The sequence below is a fragment of the Oncorhynchus clarkii genome, chromosome 26 (genome assembly GCF_045791955.1).
Source record: "Oncorhynchus clarkii lewisi isolate Uvic-CL-2024 chromosome 26, UVic_Ocla_1.0, whole genome shotgun sequence".
NCBI classification, from domain to species: Eukaryota; Metazoa; Chordata; class Actinopteri; order Salmoniformes; family Salmonidae; genus Oncorhynchus; species Oncorhynchus clarkii.
The window spans coordinates 9,288,935-9,305,866 of NC_092172.1; the positions used below are offsets into that span (position 1 = coordinate 9,288,935).

The 16,932-nt window shown below is 40.4% G+C and overlaps 1 protein-coding gene across 1 annotated transcript in view; it reads left to right on the top strand.

The window, feature by feature from the left end:
* The first annotated feature begins 1,850 nt into the window (after positions 1-1,850).
* The window catches only part of LOC139384720 (cadherin-8-like), a 91,477-nt gene continuing 76,395 nt past the window's right edge, over positions 1,851-16,932 (top strand). The window contains exons 1-2 of the mRNA XM_071129561.1: positions 1,851-1,936; positions 4,245-4,702. Coding sequence (XP_070985662.1) covers positions 4,448-4,702 — 255 coding nt within the window. The 5' untranslated portion in view covers positions 1,851-1,936; positions 4,245-4,447. The remainder of the gene's footprint in view (positions 1,937-4,244; positions 4,703-16,932) is intronic.

Here is a 16,932-nt window from a genome sequence, read left to right on the forward strand (position 1 = left end):
CACCTCTGGCTACAAATAATTGAGAGGGAGTAACCTTTCTTCTGAAGCGAACAGTGTTTTTAGTCAAAGGAAAGTGTGGCTTAGACATGAATTAGCATGTTAAGTAAATTGTCTGTATAAACACATTTCTATATAATCAGCTATAACTGAGGCAAAACACAGCAGTAAGCCCACATTATGGAAAATACAAACGTGTCCCTGGAAATGGTTTCCATTAAATTAAAAAGTAGAAGTATTTGGCCAAATGCATTTTCACTATACACATTTTCAAAGTGCACTTCTCAGTCTCACTTGTACTGTTTGGGTATCAGGTGACCTTGCCGGCCTACCTAAATGAGTAGTCAGGTTAATTGAAATATTTAATTTCACTAATAAAATGTATGGGGGAAGGAAAACCCAATAACAAATGCTTCAAAAGCTCATATAACTGAAGTAAAGCAACCAATTGAAGTCCATTTCTTTATATTGCTTTGTTCGACTGAAGACAGTGTAGGATACAGATACACTATATATACACAAGTATGTGGACACCCCTTCAAATGAGTGGATTCGCCGATTTCCGCCACACCCGTTGCTGACGGGTGTATAAAAACAAGCACAAAGCAATGCAATGTCCATAGACAAACTGGCAGTAGAAGGGCCTTATTGAAGTGCTCAGTGACTTAAAACTTAGCACCAAGATGGGATGCCACCATTCCAAAAAAGTCAGTTCATCATATTTCTGTCATGCTAGAGCTGCCCTGGTCAACTGTTTGAGCTGATATTGTGAAGTGAAACGTTTAGGAGCAACAGCGGCTTAGCCAAGAAGTGGTAGGCCGTACAAGCTCACAGAGCGGGACGCCGAGTACTGAAGCGCATAGCATGTAAAAATTGTCTATCCTCAGGTTGAAACACTCACTACCGAGTTCCAAACTGCCCTTGGAAGCAAAGTCAGCACAAAACTGTTCATCAGGAGCTTCATGAAATGGGTTTCCATGGCCAGACAGCCGCACACAAGCCTAAGATCACTATGCGCAATGCCAAGCTTCGGCTGAAGTGGTGTAAAGCTTGCCACCATTGGACTCTGGAGCAGTGGAAACACGTTCTCTGGAGTGATGAATCACACTTCACCATCTGGCAGTCCGACGGACTAATATGGGTTTGGCGGATGCCAGGAGAACACTACCTGCCCCAATGCATAGTGCCAACGGTGAAGTTTGGTGGAGGAGAAATAATGGTCCGGGGCTGTTTTCATGGTTCAGGTTAGGCCCCTTAGTCCCGGTTAACGCTACAGCATACAATTACATTCTATAGGATTATGTGCTTCTAACTTTGTGGCAATGAGTTGGATTGAGGAATTGAGCCAGGCTTGATCACCCAACGTCAGGGGGGGACCTCACTAATGCTCCTGAAGCATGTCCCTGCAACAATGTTTCAACATCTAGTGGAAAGCCTTCCCAGAAGAGTGTAGGCTGTTATGGCAGCAAAGGGGGGACCAACTCCATACTAATGCCTATGATTTTGGAATGAGATTTTCGACGACCAGGTGTCCACATACTTTTGGTTATGGAGTGTATCTTTGAAACAATACTCTACTACTGGCCCGACCATTAAAGTTGTGTAGTGTATGATCGCGTGCATTAATTTCAGAGGCTGTTGACCTGCCTCCTCATCAGTCCAATCAGCGCGGTAAAAGGGGAGGCTCTTCACACCGAACATTTCTCCTCCATCTCCTCACTTTTCCAGTCAGCAAGCAAGCCTGTCGGAGCTACAATAAGTAGTGCCACTGCGGGGTTGCTAAACTGTAAGGATTTCCACCGTGTCTTCACACTTTTTGCTCATTTTTTTTTATTTGTAAACGTCTCTCCTCGAATGAAAAGAGAAAAGCAATTGCAATTCTTTTAATCCATTTTTGAAAGGGTGAAATGGTGCAAGCACAAGGATGCGAGATACTGTAGTAAGTAACGCGGAAATGTATTAACAGGTGCATGAACATGTTTGGGAGAGAACGGGGCTTTTGTTTGATTTTTCTTTTGCATGTTTACATCTCGTTCTGCATATCAAAATCACCCAGAGATTAGCTTGTGCACGAGAACTGCACACTGAGTCGAAAGAAAGGTTGGCAACTGACCGGCTAACTATCTAACGTTATGTGAAAACTATTTAGGAAGTGCAGCTTTCCAATGTCGTAGCCTATTTTCAGCTCCGTGTTTTTTTCCCTCGCTTTGATGGATAGAAATGTACTACATTTGTTGAAACCTTAACTTCCTACCAGGCAGTGCAATTGAGACGACACGTTGTCCATTTTCAGTGAAGCTATAGTATGTAAGTAGTTTAATTTAGCAACTTGTCTTCGTTTGTTGTGGTTGCCAACCATTTCAAATTAATGAGACAATCATACATTGTTGACCAGGCGTTATGTTGTCACTTTGGACATTTATGCAGAACTGTCTATTGCCTACGTGTTGTAGCCTAATCTGTTTCTCGACGATGCAAGCTACGTGTAGCCTACTAGTTGTAGCCCAACGTTACCTCATGTGGAGCTATCCACTCCGAGTGGTGCTGAAACCAGCCGGCAACGAGCTAATACGGCACCGGTCTCCATGTAATTCAATGCAGTTTCAGTCATCATTATTAAGCACCATATCAATGTTTGGATGTTTCTGATATTTCTATTCCTTTATTCCAATAACAGCAAGCGAACGTTATTAGGCAGCAGTCATAGAGATGCATTGTTAGGCTTCTCGGGTGAATAATTAACATAGCTATAAGCATGTTTCAATGTAGACGACATGGCAAGTTTGTTTGTGCAGTATATATATGTGTGTGTGTATATTCAACTGTAATAACCACGGTTGACTATTTTCAATTATTATTTGGCACAGGGTATGTTGTGATGTTTTGCTTGGCACTAACAGTAGGTATATGAAATCCGTCCAGTTCATAGAGGGATTATGTCTGTCTACTGTCTGTGAATGTCGTTATTTGACTCAGCGTTGCTTTTATGCCTGGCTTGTTTATCACAGTTGATTTTAGTGATATCTAATAGCTATGTCGTACATAGACCTTTATCGAGAAATCCGTATGAACTCCAATGCTGTCACTGCTGTCTTTTAACTTGACCAACTTTGATAAATGGACAGACCGTGTTTGAGGTTGTGCATTTACCCGTGGGATTTTTACAATTATTTTATTTAATGAGGAGAATGATTGGTCTTTTACCATTTCATATTCTTTCATTTCAATTGACATAATGTGGAAGATTCTCTCATTGGTCTGTTTAGGCCATTTAAAATCCTATGAATTCTGTGATTGCAAGACTAAAATTGGCATCTGTATGCACATTGCAACATGCCACTCTTTTACTTTTCCTAGTAAATTAACATCAATTTCTGTAGATGTTTCTTGTATATTAGATTTAATTACTCTGAATGGTATATTTGTAAAATAGTTTGTGTACCACAATGCTAACACTGATTTCTCTCCTCACAGTCAGAATAATAGTTGATTTTCATTCAATCACTGGTTGTATAGAAGTTATAGATTAGTTGATAAACAAGATTATATCATATTACTCCAATCATGATCTCATCAGGAATATAAGTACTTGCAGCATTGCTGAAATAGAATACCTGGTCTGTGAGATCTTTCCAAGCCTCAATTACAGTGACATGTGGGACATTTGCTTCATATGGCTAGGGTATTTGCTGAAAAGCATATTAGTAAATACATTTATCCAAAGTAATGTGAAAACAATAATCATAACCAAGATGTAATTGCTCAAAATCTTTCTAGGATAATCTCCAGAACATCAGATTAAAGATAGGCAATCTCATGTATCAGACTTGACCAGATGTATTAGACCAGAGACACAATCATTTACCCTACACTGTAGCAGTCGAATAGAATCACAGGATCACACAGGGTAATGCTTTCTGCTGCTTTATACCATTTGTAATGAAGAGGACTGACTCTTAAGCTCTTCCTGCTCCTGTCAAAATCTCATAGAGATGACAGACAGCAATGTGTTTATTTTCTTTGGTTGATAAACGGTTGATATCATCGTGATCATCCATTGATTATCATCAACTAAATATAGTGATTGTTTGCATGAGTTGGCTCCTTAAATATCGCGTTACAAGTCAGGTACCACTGATCTAAAGTGAGGACCTTGATTTGCTCTCCCAGGTTCCTTCCTTTGAATTCTGCACTTGGCTTGTAATTTATATGGTTAATACTGATCACCTCTGTTTGCTCCCTTGTAGAATTTTCACACTGCTGGAACACCAAATGGATGGTGTATTGAGTACTACATCTCCTCACCATCTGCAATGGAGGCAAATGAAGCAATGTGAGTGACCTTCATCAGACAATGAATGCAAGCTCTGACGTTCAAAGAAGTAAGAAGTAACCTCTGTTTAACATCTAAGGGAGCGCTGTTGATCTTGGGAAAATAAGTGTCATAACAATGCCCAAACGGTCCGAGGAGATGCTGACAGACGTGTGGACTTCCTTGATGCTTGTGTGGATTACGTGTGTCCCTTATACATCCATGACCCCCATCATCAGCCAGTCCAAAAGTTTACAAACGGGTTCCACTGCGCTCCTACGTGGCCTCGTCGAAGGACAAAGAATACTTAGTCGAGCCAAGAGAGGATGGGTTTGGAACCAAATGTTTGTGTTGGAGGAGTTCTCTGGACCAGATCCAATTCTAGTTGGCAGGGTGAGTACTGTAATTGTCAGCTGTATATTAAGCTTGCTTATCGTTTGGAAACATTAATTCAGCCATTTGAATGCTCCACCATTTAAAAAAAAAAAAAAAAAAACATTTTTGTGGGATAGTTTTAGTGCTGAGAGAGAGACAGACACTGGCCTGATCTCATGCAGGGTTTTGGAGAGAAAATATAAATCCACAGCTACCAAATTCTGCGCTGAGGCGTTTTGTGTCGTGTCCCTGAAATATGGAAAAAGAGAGTGAAAATGAATAACTAATGATGCGTTACATTGCAGTGGAATGACCTACAGTACAACCATATATACAGTGGAAATATCTACGCATTGTGTTTTTCTATCCTTTCTTTTCTATTTTGTGTTTTCTTTTGTTTGTTGGCCAGGGCATTGGGTGTAGTTTTCCTTTGAAGTATTTGTCATAGGAACACAAGGATAAAAAAGGGTATTTTTGGCTACGTTTCATTGTTGAGAATTTGATAGAGCCCTATAATCCAAAGGACAAGGGACACCTGGTACCTGGCCTGTGTAGACGTGGCAGGGCCAAGGACCAGGGCCCGGGGCCCAGTGAGGGTTGTTGATAAGGCAAGCCAAAGCAGCTTGTTCACAGCTCATTGCAAGAACGCACCTGGGGTGTCTCAACCTGGCAGCTACTACCTCTGACCATTACCCAACCACTCTGGCACATGCACCAGAATATGCCATCAAGGATAATATTTGACCTCACACTAGCATGATTTACACATACCGTACAGCAGCTATCTATTTATTGATGAGGTTATTTCTTGCTGTATATTTCGTAGCTTAATGCTGTCAGGATATTTACAACTAGTAGTTGGAGGCAAGCTGACATGACGAGGCAGCTATTATATCATTTGAATGATTGCTGCACCTATATCTCAATCCCTATCCCACCATTGCAGTATGTAAAACACACAATTTCAGGTCCAATCATTGCCAAACATAACAGTGATAAAGAAGGAATTCATGCTGATCGTAATTTATGGCGCCATGGTACTATAAAGCATGGATAGGTAGAAGTCTCTAAATATTCATGAGGTGGAAAATGGAGCCCTACAGTACTGCCTGAATGCCCAAAGTTTGGCAGAATGTCACATAACTTAGCACTCTAACTTGATTTCTTTGGGGGATTATTGTCACGTAGGTATATCAATAAATCACATGCTCGCATGCAGTGTTTACACCTGTGTGTTTCCAAATACCAAACGAACACACAAATGTCGTTAAATGCAGCATTCATATTTCACGAGTCTCAATTAAACGGCCTCTGTCGGATCCTCCAATGGCTCTTGATCAGAGAGCCGAAATAAACAAACACACTGTATCGCTGTAATGATCTCCTAGGTGTATCTTTGCGATAGACTGATTTAGCTTTTGGCATGCATATAGAGTTAGTCTCACTGCTGGAGAGAGATTGTCACGAGGGTTCATGGAAAATAAGGATAGCACTCAAATCTGTTTGGTTTTAGGTGTGCATGAAGCCTCTGTTCTTGGTCGGGGATTGTTTTAAGAATATTTAGCCGTTGTCACTCAAAATAATTAGCATGTGTAGGCTGAAGGACATTGCAAGGATTGTAGGAGTTAGTTTGGTTGAGGATGGATTTGTCTCGCATTTGAAAGACAGTGTTGATGAGTTGCATTATTATTCATAAGGTTAAGTACTCATGAGCATGGCTGGCAGAGCAAAGATAAGTTCGATATTGCAGTAAGATACAGGTGTAGGATCTTAATTTGATCACCCTGTTGTTGCAAGAAATGTCCTGCATGGCAGGAAATGCTAACTTGTAGTGTGTTCAAGGTTTAAAAAGGCTTTTTACATGTTTTAATTTCCTAACGAAAAATGCATCAACCTCCACAAAAATGTCCATTCATTTTAATCCACCCAATAATTCACATTAGAGTCTGTTGCAGCATGATTATTTTCCTGTTGTGAGAAACTGGTCAAATTAAGATCCTACACATGTATGATGTCTCTCTCTCTCTCTCCCTCTCACTCGGTCTCTCTCTTTCTCACGCTTCATTTAAAAAAATGATCAAATGGAAGTGGGAGGTGTGATTCAAATGGGTCATACAGATCTCAGTTTTTCAGTGCAGCCTGTGGTTGTGGGTTGATTATCAGGGAACCCCAGGCCAAGATTAGACTCATTCCATCCTTTACATTTTATTGTGCGGCACTCTGATGTTTAATTATACATAGATCTCCTGTCTTGTCAGCGACCAAGCTCCTCTTGAGTTCCTGCTGGCACTGGAAGGAGACTATTAGCATAAATGCAAAAGTGAGCATGGCGGTGTGGGAGTGTGAGATGGTCACAATGCGTGACGGCGTCATCCTTGCTGTTCTTTACAGCACCGCCCTTCTGACATTGTGATTCACTGAGCTGGATCTGCGTCACCCTGTGTCACTCCCATTTGAAGGAAATGCAGTACCTGTAAAACTGAAGCTGACGAGACAGCTGTGAAAGCTTGTTGCTCCAATGTAGAAGTGGTGTGCGGGGGATTTTAAGATTAACCGTGACTGAGTAATGTCTCCAAAAATAACGACTCATTAAGAGCAATGTGAGTGCAGGTGTGAGATTAGATTTAGAATTCTAGAATGTCATATTAAAGCCATAAAGTGTATATTCTGGCATGACGTTTAAAATATATATATATATATTTTCCTAAATCTTCTTCATACTACTGTCTGAATTTATCACAAATCCTAGTCTAATCCAGCAATAGTACGTTTCCATGATTACTTTTTCTACTTTTCATCCTTAGTTTTAACTATCTGTGAGTCTAATTATTTAATGTTACAAAGTGCACATTCATTGTCATCCACAAAACAAAACATCACTCTGAAAGGAGAGATACATATTCAACAAATTAACATTTTTCCCAACCTAAGCAAAATTAGACTCTGTTTGTAAAGGATCAAATTGATTATAGTCTGTGTCACAGTTTGTTGTATCTCACATAACACTGATGCAACTTTCCTTTTCTTTTCCTTTTGATCTCATGTATCATAATGCTTTTAAGAATGGACTCCATTCTTCCCATTGAGGTGCAGATGTATACAAATGAAACAGATCCTGACTGATCCTGTTTCTTATTGTCCGATGCTTTTATCTCTGATACAATTGTGTGTTTTGCACAAAGAGAATTGATAATAAGCCATTCATATTCAACAATTCATACTACAAGATTGCGAGGCCCGCGAGTAATAAAGAGAGTAATTGCCTTTGATTATTAATGCAGGGGGGGGGGGGGGGACATTAATATATTTTTGGTGGCAAAAAAACGGTTCCTTTTGCTGTTCGAAAACAAGATACCTGACACCATAAGATGGATAGCATGCAAGGCCTGCAATAGTGTGGATATAAATCCCGTACCTCTCACATCCCTGCTACCTTCTCTTTAGTTAGATGGAGAATGATCTTTATCACCAATAAACAATACAATAGCAACTGATTTGATTAATATCACCCATATACAGTGGGTGATATTGCTCCACTAAATGTTCTGCGATTATGCTGCGGGACTTAGAGGTCGTTTGAGGTTTATTACGGTACCCTGCATCACTATTTCATTGCTCCAGACCAGCGCAAGGGGGAGTTAGAGCACTGATTATGCTTTTGGGTCCCAAAGCGCTACTGTGTCTTTAACTGACAATGAATGAGCGACATAAGCCACAGGGAAACTGATAATTGTGCACGACTTCAACATTGAATTTCAATGAACTGAATGATGAGGATGAAGAAGGTGATTGAATTTAGATCAATAGAGTAAGAATTTCTATTCCCACACCAGGAAAAAAACACTTGTTTTTTTTGTTACTACTCTTCAGTATTACTTACTAAAACTGTTGTTACAATAAGATTTTTATTCTAAGAGAAACAGACCAATTATTTTGTGGAAATGTTTAAATAATAAATGTAATAATTTTTCTCTTACTGTAGTACTGTAACCTACTCCTGAATGGTTGCGTTGTAGCGGTCTCACACATCACATTGCAAACTGCGCTGCTACTAGATGCTGGTTCAATACCTGTGTCGGCCATGACCGGGCTTTTGATTTCTCTCCTTCTAAAAACAGAAATAAATCATTCTAAATAACAAACTGGCTTTATTTACAAATTAGTAACAATGTCTCACCCCATGTTCAAGAATGTCCAGTTTCTCACTCACTTTACGTTATTTGAAATTGAAGAATTCTCCAAGATATCGTTATTTTTAAAACAAAGCTATTATTATTATTGTTAATTAATTTAGAATTATATAAAAACCCTTGGATATTCTCACAGATATATTATTTAACACTGTTTTTCACAAGAGAAGCAGGCTGTGAATTCTGCAAACAGCGTTTCTAGCAGGACAATCAATATAAGGTTGAAGTCGGAAGTTTACATACACCTTAACCAAATACATTTAAACTCAGTTTTTCACAAATCTTGACATTTAATCCTACAAACAATTCCCTGTTTTAGGTTAGTTAGGATCACCAGTTTATTTTAAGAATGTGAAATGTCAGAGTAATGGTAGAGAGAATGAATAATTTCAGCTTTTATTTATTTTATCACATTCCCAGTGGGTCACATACACTCAATTAGTATTTGGTAGCATTGCCTTTAAATTGTTTAACTTGGGTCAAACATTTCGGGCAGCCTTCCACAAGCTTCCCACAATAAGTTGGGTGAATTCTGGCCCATTCCTCCTGACAGAGCTGGTGTAACTGAGTCAGGTTTGTAGGCCTCCTTGCTCGCACACGCCTTTTCAGTTCTGCACCCAAATGTTCGATAGGATTTGTGATGGCCCCTCCAATACCTTGACTTTGTTGATCTTAAGCCATTTTTCCACAACTTTAGATGTATGCTTGGGGTCATTGTCCATTTGGAAGACCCATTTGAGACCAAGCTTTAACTTCCTGACTGATGTCTTGAGACTTTGCTTCAATATATCCACATCATTTTCCTGCCTCATGATGCCATCTATTTTGTGTAGTGCACCAGTCCCCCTGCAGCAAAGCACCCCCACAACATGATGCTGCCACCCCTGTGCTTCACGGTTGGGATGGTGTTCTTCGGCTTCCCCCTTTTTCCTCCAAACATAACGATGGTCATTACGGCCAAACAGTTCTATTTTTGTTTCATCAGACCAGAAGACATTTCTCCAAAAAGTACGATCTTTGTCCCCATGTGCAGTTGCAAACCGTAGTCTGGCTTTTTTATTGCGGTTTTGGAGCAGTGACTTCTTCCATGCTGAGCTGCCTTTCAGGTTATGTCGATATAGGACTTGTTTTACTGTGGATATAGATACTTTTGTACCTGTTTTCTTCAGCATCTTCACATGGTCCTTTGCTGTTGTTCTGGGATTGATTTGTACTTTTTGCACTAAAGTAAGTTCTTTGCTGCAGGAGGGACTGGTGCACTTCACAAAATAGATGGCGTCATGAGGAGGGAAAATTACGTGGATGTATTGAAGCAACATTTCAAGAAATCAGTCAGGAAGTTAAAGCTTTGTCGCAAATATGTCTTTAAAATGGACAATGACCCCAAGCATACTTCTAAAGTTGTGCCAAAATGGTTTAAGGACAACAAAGTCAAGGTATTGGAGTGGCCATCACAAAGCCCTGTCCTCAATCCTATAGTAAATTTGTGGGCAGAACTGAAAAAGCGTGTGCGAGCAAGGAGGCCTACAAACCTGACTCTGTCAGGAGGAATGGGCCAAAATTCACCCAACTTATTGTGGTAAGCTTGTGGAAAGCTACCTGAAACGTTTGACCCAAGTTAAACCATTTCAAGGCAATGCTACCAAATACTAATTGAGTGTATGTAAACTGGAAGAATTAAATAAATAAATGCTGAAATAAATCATTCTCTCTACAATTATTCTGACATTTCACATTCTTAAAATAAAGTGGGGATCCGAACTGACCTAAAACAGGGAAGTTTTACTAGGATTTAATGTCAGGAATTGTGACAAACTGAGTTTAAATGTATTTGGCTAAGATGTGTTTAAACTTTCGACTTCAACTGTAAATCCGAACTGGATTTAACAAAAAATGACATGAAAAGCGCACATTTGTAATCCCAAACTAAAAGTAATTGGAAAGGTAGATACAAATTATTTGTGATATTGTGGTTGCAATAAACAATGTAAACATGATGTAAATGACAGTAATGATGGACAGCTGGATGCATTTTGAAAACCTCTTTTTAAATATTTGTTTTTCACAAGTGTACTGTAGTACCTTTCCAGTACTCTTCACCTTGCCCCAAACTCCACCTGTAACACCTTAACACGGTTGCCATTCAAAAACGAGCTGTTTATCTAAAAAAAAAGACATTTCGACTTAAGAGAACAGACGAAATGGACATAGTTTTCATCTATCATCATTTCTATCATAGGCCATTGTAATCAATGGGGGCTCAGGGCGGTACCGTTCTGCTGATCTGATGAATGTGCACATGGATCAGATTCAAACTTTGAAGACCGAGATCGAGTCATTGAAGGCAGACCAGCAGAATGAGAAACAGTAGATAATGAGGGCAGAGACAAGGGTGACAACTGATGTATTGGTCCAGAGCCAGGCGGTATTGGCAGAGTCACTCGTCATTGGCGGAGAATCCGGCAGAGAATGACGCGTTGAAGAAGGCGAGGAACGAGATGGAGTCACAATCCATGCGAGGTACACCTGTGAGCTCTGAAACTCTACGTCCGACAGGCAGAGTCAACATACCTGGCGGGTTCGTCATTGGTCATTGGTTCACCCTGACATTTCCATTCCTCTTCTGACAACAGATCTTGACCAACTACTCACCGGGCACTGCAAGGGCCATCCGGACCGTTATGCTCTTCTGCTATTCCAAGGATGTGTAACTGAAGAGATACCACTAGTGGACACAGAATACCAACTGGGAAGAATCCCGTGGCAGATATGTCTTACCAGTGAACCTCCGGGTGTTCTTCATTAATACTGTGTCTCAGACGTTTCTGTCCATGACTGATGCAACCCAAAAAAGCATTAAAGACAGGGTTAATGAGTACTTGAGGTCACGAGAAAGTCTGGACATGGCCTGCTCTACCTTATGTAAGGAATTAGACACTTTACCATGTTAACCACAGTATGTACTGTAGGCTATGTTTACTTGTCAGACTGCACAGTAGCCTAATAAACAAATGCTGGGCCGCTTCCATCTTCATAATGCTGTTAAATGCTTTATTATCTAAATGTTTAAAGTACGTGTGGGCAAGCTCATGAAACCTCAAAATGTTGGAGAAACTTTGGAATTACTACGGGAATAAATATCACTGAATGACAGAAATATTGGAACATAGTAGGCTAATGAAGATAAACAAATTGTTGCTTACTGGAAAATATTATTTCCAACACACACGGTCACGTTGCACAGTGCCATTATGGCTATTAGCAGGACAATCAACTTGCCTAGAAGGAGGGAAGGGGGAGAATTCTTCAAATGTATTTCTTAGTTAGGTTGGCTGTACCACAACCGGCCGTGATTGGTTGCATTTTCAGTTTAATCCACCAGAAAAGACAGAACAAATAATACAACAAACATTGTGGTTAAACTCAAATATCCAAACATTTTTTATAATTTTTGTTATTATTATTATGTATCACTTCCGACCGTGATTGGGAGTCCTTTAGGACAGTGCACAATTGCCCCAGTGTTTCTCTCTCTCTAAAAACAGAAACAAATGTTTTTGACAGTCTTTAATAAAGAAATGTTTGGGTTATCTGGACCTGGACACAATGTAAAGCATTATAATAGCACATCATGGGCTATTAGAAGGACAATATACCTTTTCCAACACCTTTCGGTATTTTGATACTTTGTGCAAGACAATCGATCTGCATTAAAAACTTTGTGAATGGTGCCCCCCCGAGTGGCATAGCGGTGTAAGACACGGCATCGCAGTGCAGACTGCATTGCTACAGCTGCTGGTTCGAGACCCGTGAGGGTCGATTTATTTACAAATTAGTGAGAATGTCTTACCCCCTGTTCAAGAATGGCCTTTGCTCACTCTAGGTTAAATGAAAACGAAATCATCTCCAAAATATTCTTAATTTTTAAACAAAGTGATTATTATTATTATTAATGAATTTAGAATTAAATAAAAGCCCCTTTGGTATTCTCACAGACCAGATTTGCCATACCGAAAAATTCCCCTTAGATACTAATTTAGAATCCTCCAATCCTCTAAATGTAATTTTTGGCGGAGAATCTCATCGTTGAAAAAATATATATATTTTTCGATATACTGTAGGCCTACTGTAGGCGAAATGAGTCTCACTATTGTTGAGTAATGTGCTGTTAAAAGTAATGTAGGTCTTATTTATTTAAAAAGCATATTGAAATTAGAAGCAATTGGATTTGAAGCAATAGCTATTTCAGCATCGTTTCACATTGCGCTGAGACAAGCATGGGGACTGGTCTTGATAAATCAATGAGATTTGTATTTTCATTATTATTATTATTGCTAAAGGTACTGCATAGGTGTCTACGCCTAACAATCTTTTTGAAGGGAAACAATAACAGTCTTGAACTTTTTTGGCGACATAGTGATACAGTATATTCTTATATACTGTACAATGAGGAATTCAACTACAAAATAGTCTTCTCGCATTTTTTTTTTACAATTGCCCCTACCCACAAAGTGTATAAACAACAACAATAAATAAGAATAAAATAAGATTAGATAATAGATACAAAATTAAAAAGTGAAGAACATAAATCAATCAACTCTAATTAGCACATGTAGGACAGTATGCAAGTTTGAGTGCATGGACTTTGCAGATGTATTTCTCACATGTGCAGCACATAGTATTTGTTTTACAGTCCTTCTTTGGGGGGCAGAATTGGCATCTCCTCCTCTTGCCTGCCCCAGCTGCAGCCTCAGGTGGATCAGGACAAGATTCAGTCCCCTGAACAGCTTTCACAAGCGCTGCAGAGGCTGCTGTGCGGAGGAGGCGCTCCTTTCTTTGAATGTTTCGGGGTTACAAGTGCCTTTCCCAGCTGCTCCAGGAACACCCTCCTCTTGTTCCATATCACAAAGGCATTGTATGAGGACACATCAAGGATGTTATGGAAGATGATCAGGGGCCAGTGTGCAGTCATCCTCCTGCAGCTGTAAGTTCCAATCACCTTGTCCAGCTTGTCCACGCCTCCTTTGTGGCTGTGGTTGTAGTCCATGATGATGGCTGGCTTCCTGTCCTCACAATCACTGATCAGACATTTTGTGCAGTGTGCTCAGGAGGACCATTCTTGTTCCTCTTTGGGATGTAAGAAACTAGAATGGTGGTGGGGGTGAAGGAAAACTTTAATAAGAAGGCTTCTCCCCCCTTGTTGCGAGGAGTGCAGGTGGGGGAGCTCAGGCTTGTTCTTTCTAACTGTGCCAACCATGTTGATCTTCCTCTTCAGGAGCTGCTGGCTGAGTTCATAAAAGGTGAAGAAATTGTCACACGGGATATTGGGCCCCCTTAGTCCATCTGTCACATCAAGCACAACCCGCATCCCCTGGTTCTTCTCTGGGCCTCCACTGGTTGGCTTCCATGTGTAGATTTGCATCTTCCAAGCGTGATGCCATACTTTTCTGGCTTGCTGGGCATATCCTGCCAGAAAGGACAGCGACCTTTTAACAAAAGAGATTACTATCAGTAATTTGTATCAGTGTCACAGAAAACAATCACATAAATCAATGATATTACAGCAATACATAATATATATATATATATATATATATATATATATATATATATATATAATTTAACAGTGAAAAGCACTTATATTACAGATATGAACATAAAAATGTACCTTTGAATGGAACCAGTTGCTCATCCACTGTTACTTCAGGCCCAGGGTTGTAGAGGTATGGCAGACGCTCCACCCACTTCTCCCAGACCTCTCTTATGGCCGCCAGTTTGTCTCTCACATGTCTTGCAGGTCTTGACTCACTGTGACTCAAATCGTAGTATTCCTGAGAAAGTGTGAAAGACTTTCAGTGGCATCGTGGCACGGAAAATTGCCCTTCCACTCTTTGCATCCCAGAGACTACATTTAGCATCGCCTCGGGACCTATACACACCCGCTAAGATTAGCAGCCCTATGTAGGCACGCAGGTCAACCTCATCCATCCTTTTCCAGATGCCTCCATATTTACGGAAACCCAGGATGATTTTTTTCTATGGCTGATGTGGTGAACATGTTGAATTTTGAGGCGATGTCCTGGGCATGGGCAACTGCATGTCTTGTGGGCCCTGGGGTTATCCTTATGACATGTTGTGCTGCCATCCTGCCCTGGCTGTCATATGGTGACAAGGACCATGTTATTTTGCTGTTCTTTGACATACATATCTCTCTTTCAGCTCATCTGAAGATGATGTGTCGTGCTCTGGGTTGTATTCTTCCCCATCCTCTTCTTCAGATACCTCCTCCTCTTTTAAATCATTGTTTTCTTGTCCCTCCTGGACATCTGAAAAAATAAGATATATGACCTGTTGGGCACTGAAACGTGCACTCATGGCTTCAGCAAAGAGAGAACTGGGCACCTTTATAGCCTCTAACTGCATTCCCCATTAGTAAACAATGCTTCCAAGAACTGTTTATTTTGTCTGAAATGTTGTTTATTTTGTCTGAAATGTTGTTTATTTTGTCTGTGAATTTGAGTCATGTGTGGGGTCGTGGAGGGGAGTTCAATCCGTAGCACGCATAATCTCAATTTCTCGTGTGTGTGTATCTGTGTGTGTGTGTGTGTATCTGTGTGTGTGTGTGTGTGTATCTGTGTGTGTGTGTGTGTGTGTGTGTGTCTTTGTGATTGATTCAAAAAATAAAAAAATAAAAAAATTACCCTAAGACAATCTTTGTACTCCGGTGGTGTACAGCTTTCATGGAAATATGAACAAAGGCGATATTTTACTTTTTCTAATGTCGGTGTCTCTCTAGGAAAAGTCATCAAATTTCAAGTTGAAAAAACATCATTTAGGAGGTTTTCTCTGCTGATAAACATAGTGGCGGGTCATTTTTTTACCCTTAAGACAACACAAGGGTTAAAAGAGGAACCACTGTATTGATGCTAACTGTTTCATCAACAGCTTCTCAGCATCACTGTCATTTTGAAATATAGTCATGGAATATATTTTCATGTCGGGCAACAACTGTTAGTACACTGCTCCTCACAGGTGAAGAGACACCCATCAGCTATCCAGTCAAGTCCCAGATGTTTGTTTATTCCGTAAGAGTACAAAGGAGCTGACTGAAGTTATACTCCTATACGCCTGTCAGTGCTTGGGGCTTGGTCCTCTCCTTCTGTATGATATAGTTAGTAAAGTGAGAGGGACTCTTGAGTCCTGGAAAGCTTGTCCTCAGAGGTGATGGAGTGGGGGGCGACGGCGTTCAAATTTCGTCGTATTCAACTTCAATAATGCGTGGCGGGAAGCTCTCTCTGGGTGTTGCCGCTGCTGTAGACAACTTCACCCTTGGAGCTTCTTGACAAGGTTTTTTTTAGTAGATCAAAGGTCCTCCTCCTGATCCCACCTCGATTTAGCCCTGCCAAAGTGCACTGTGATCTGAGAAGATCTCACGCGTTAATCTGCATTTGCTAAGGTTAGGACAGAGTCAGCGCAGGTTCTAGTGGATATCGAGCTTCGCCCTTGATTGAAGGCTTCGTAGTGGGAGTTAACAAGAGTATTACTCTGCATTTATGAAAGCTAATGTTGAGACTGAAACGATAGGTATTGGCTACAGAATCAGCCTAAGTATAACATCGATGACTAATGTAGGTACAACGTTTTAAGCATCAAACATTTGAAAATTAGTCACTTGACGTTTATGGTTTGAGTTCCAATCCACTTCTTCCTCACAGCCTCTCCTGGGCTCTCCCTGGTGTTTTCTCCTTGTAGTATCTCTCTTCTGTGTGTTATCTTACCATGTTACTGCTAGTATATATCATGGAGGCCTTTATATCATTGGAACATGAGCACAGTCCCCCATTCCCTCTCTACAGTGACTGTAATAAAACAGTCTGATTGAGCTGTGGGATCACATTATTGCTTCCTTGGAAGAGGCTGACAGGTTGTCTATTGCTCTGTGTTGTCGTCTTGCTCCCCGTTAACAAGGTGTATGTGTGTGGTGTGAAGGGGCACAGGGACAAAACCAAAAATGAGTAGGAAGTATAATCTAAAACTCCACGGTCATGAGTGCAATTG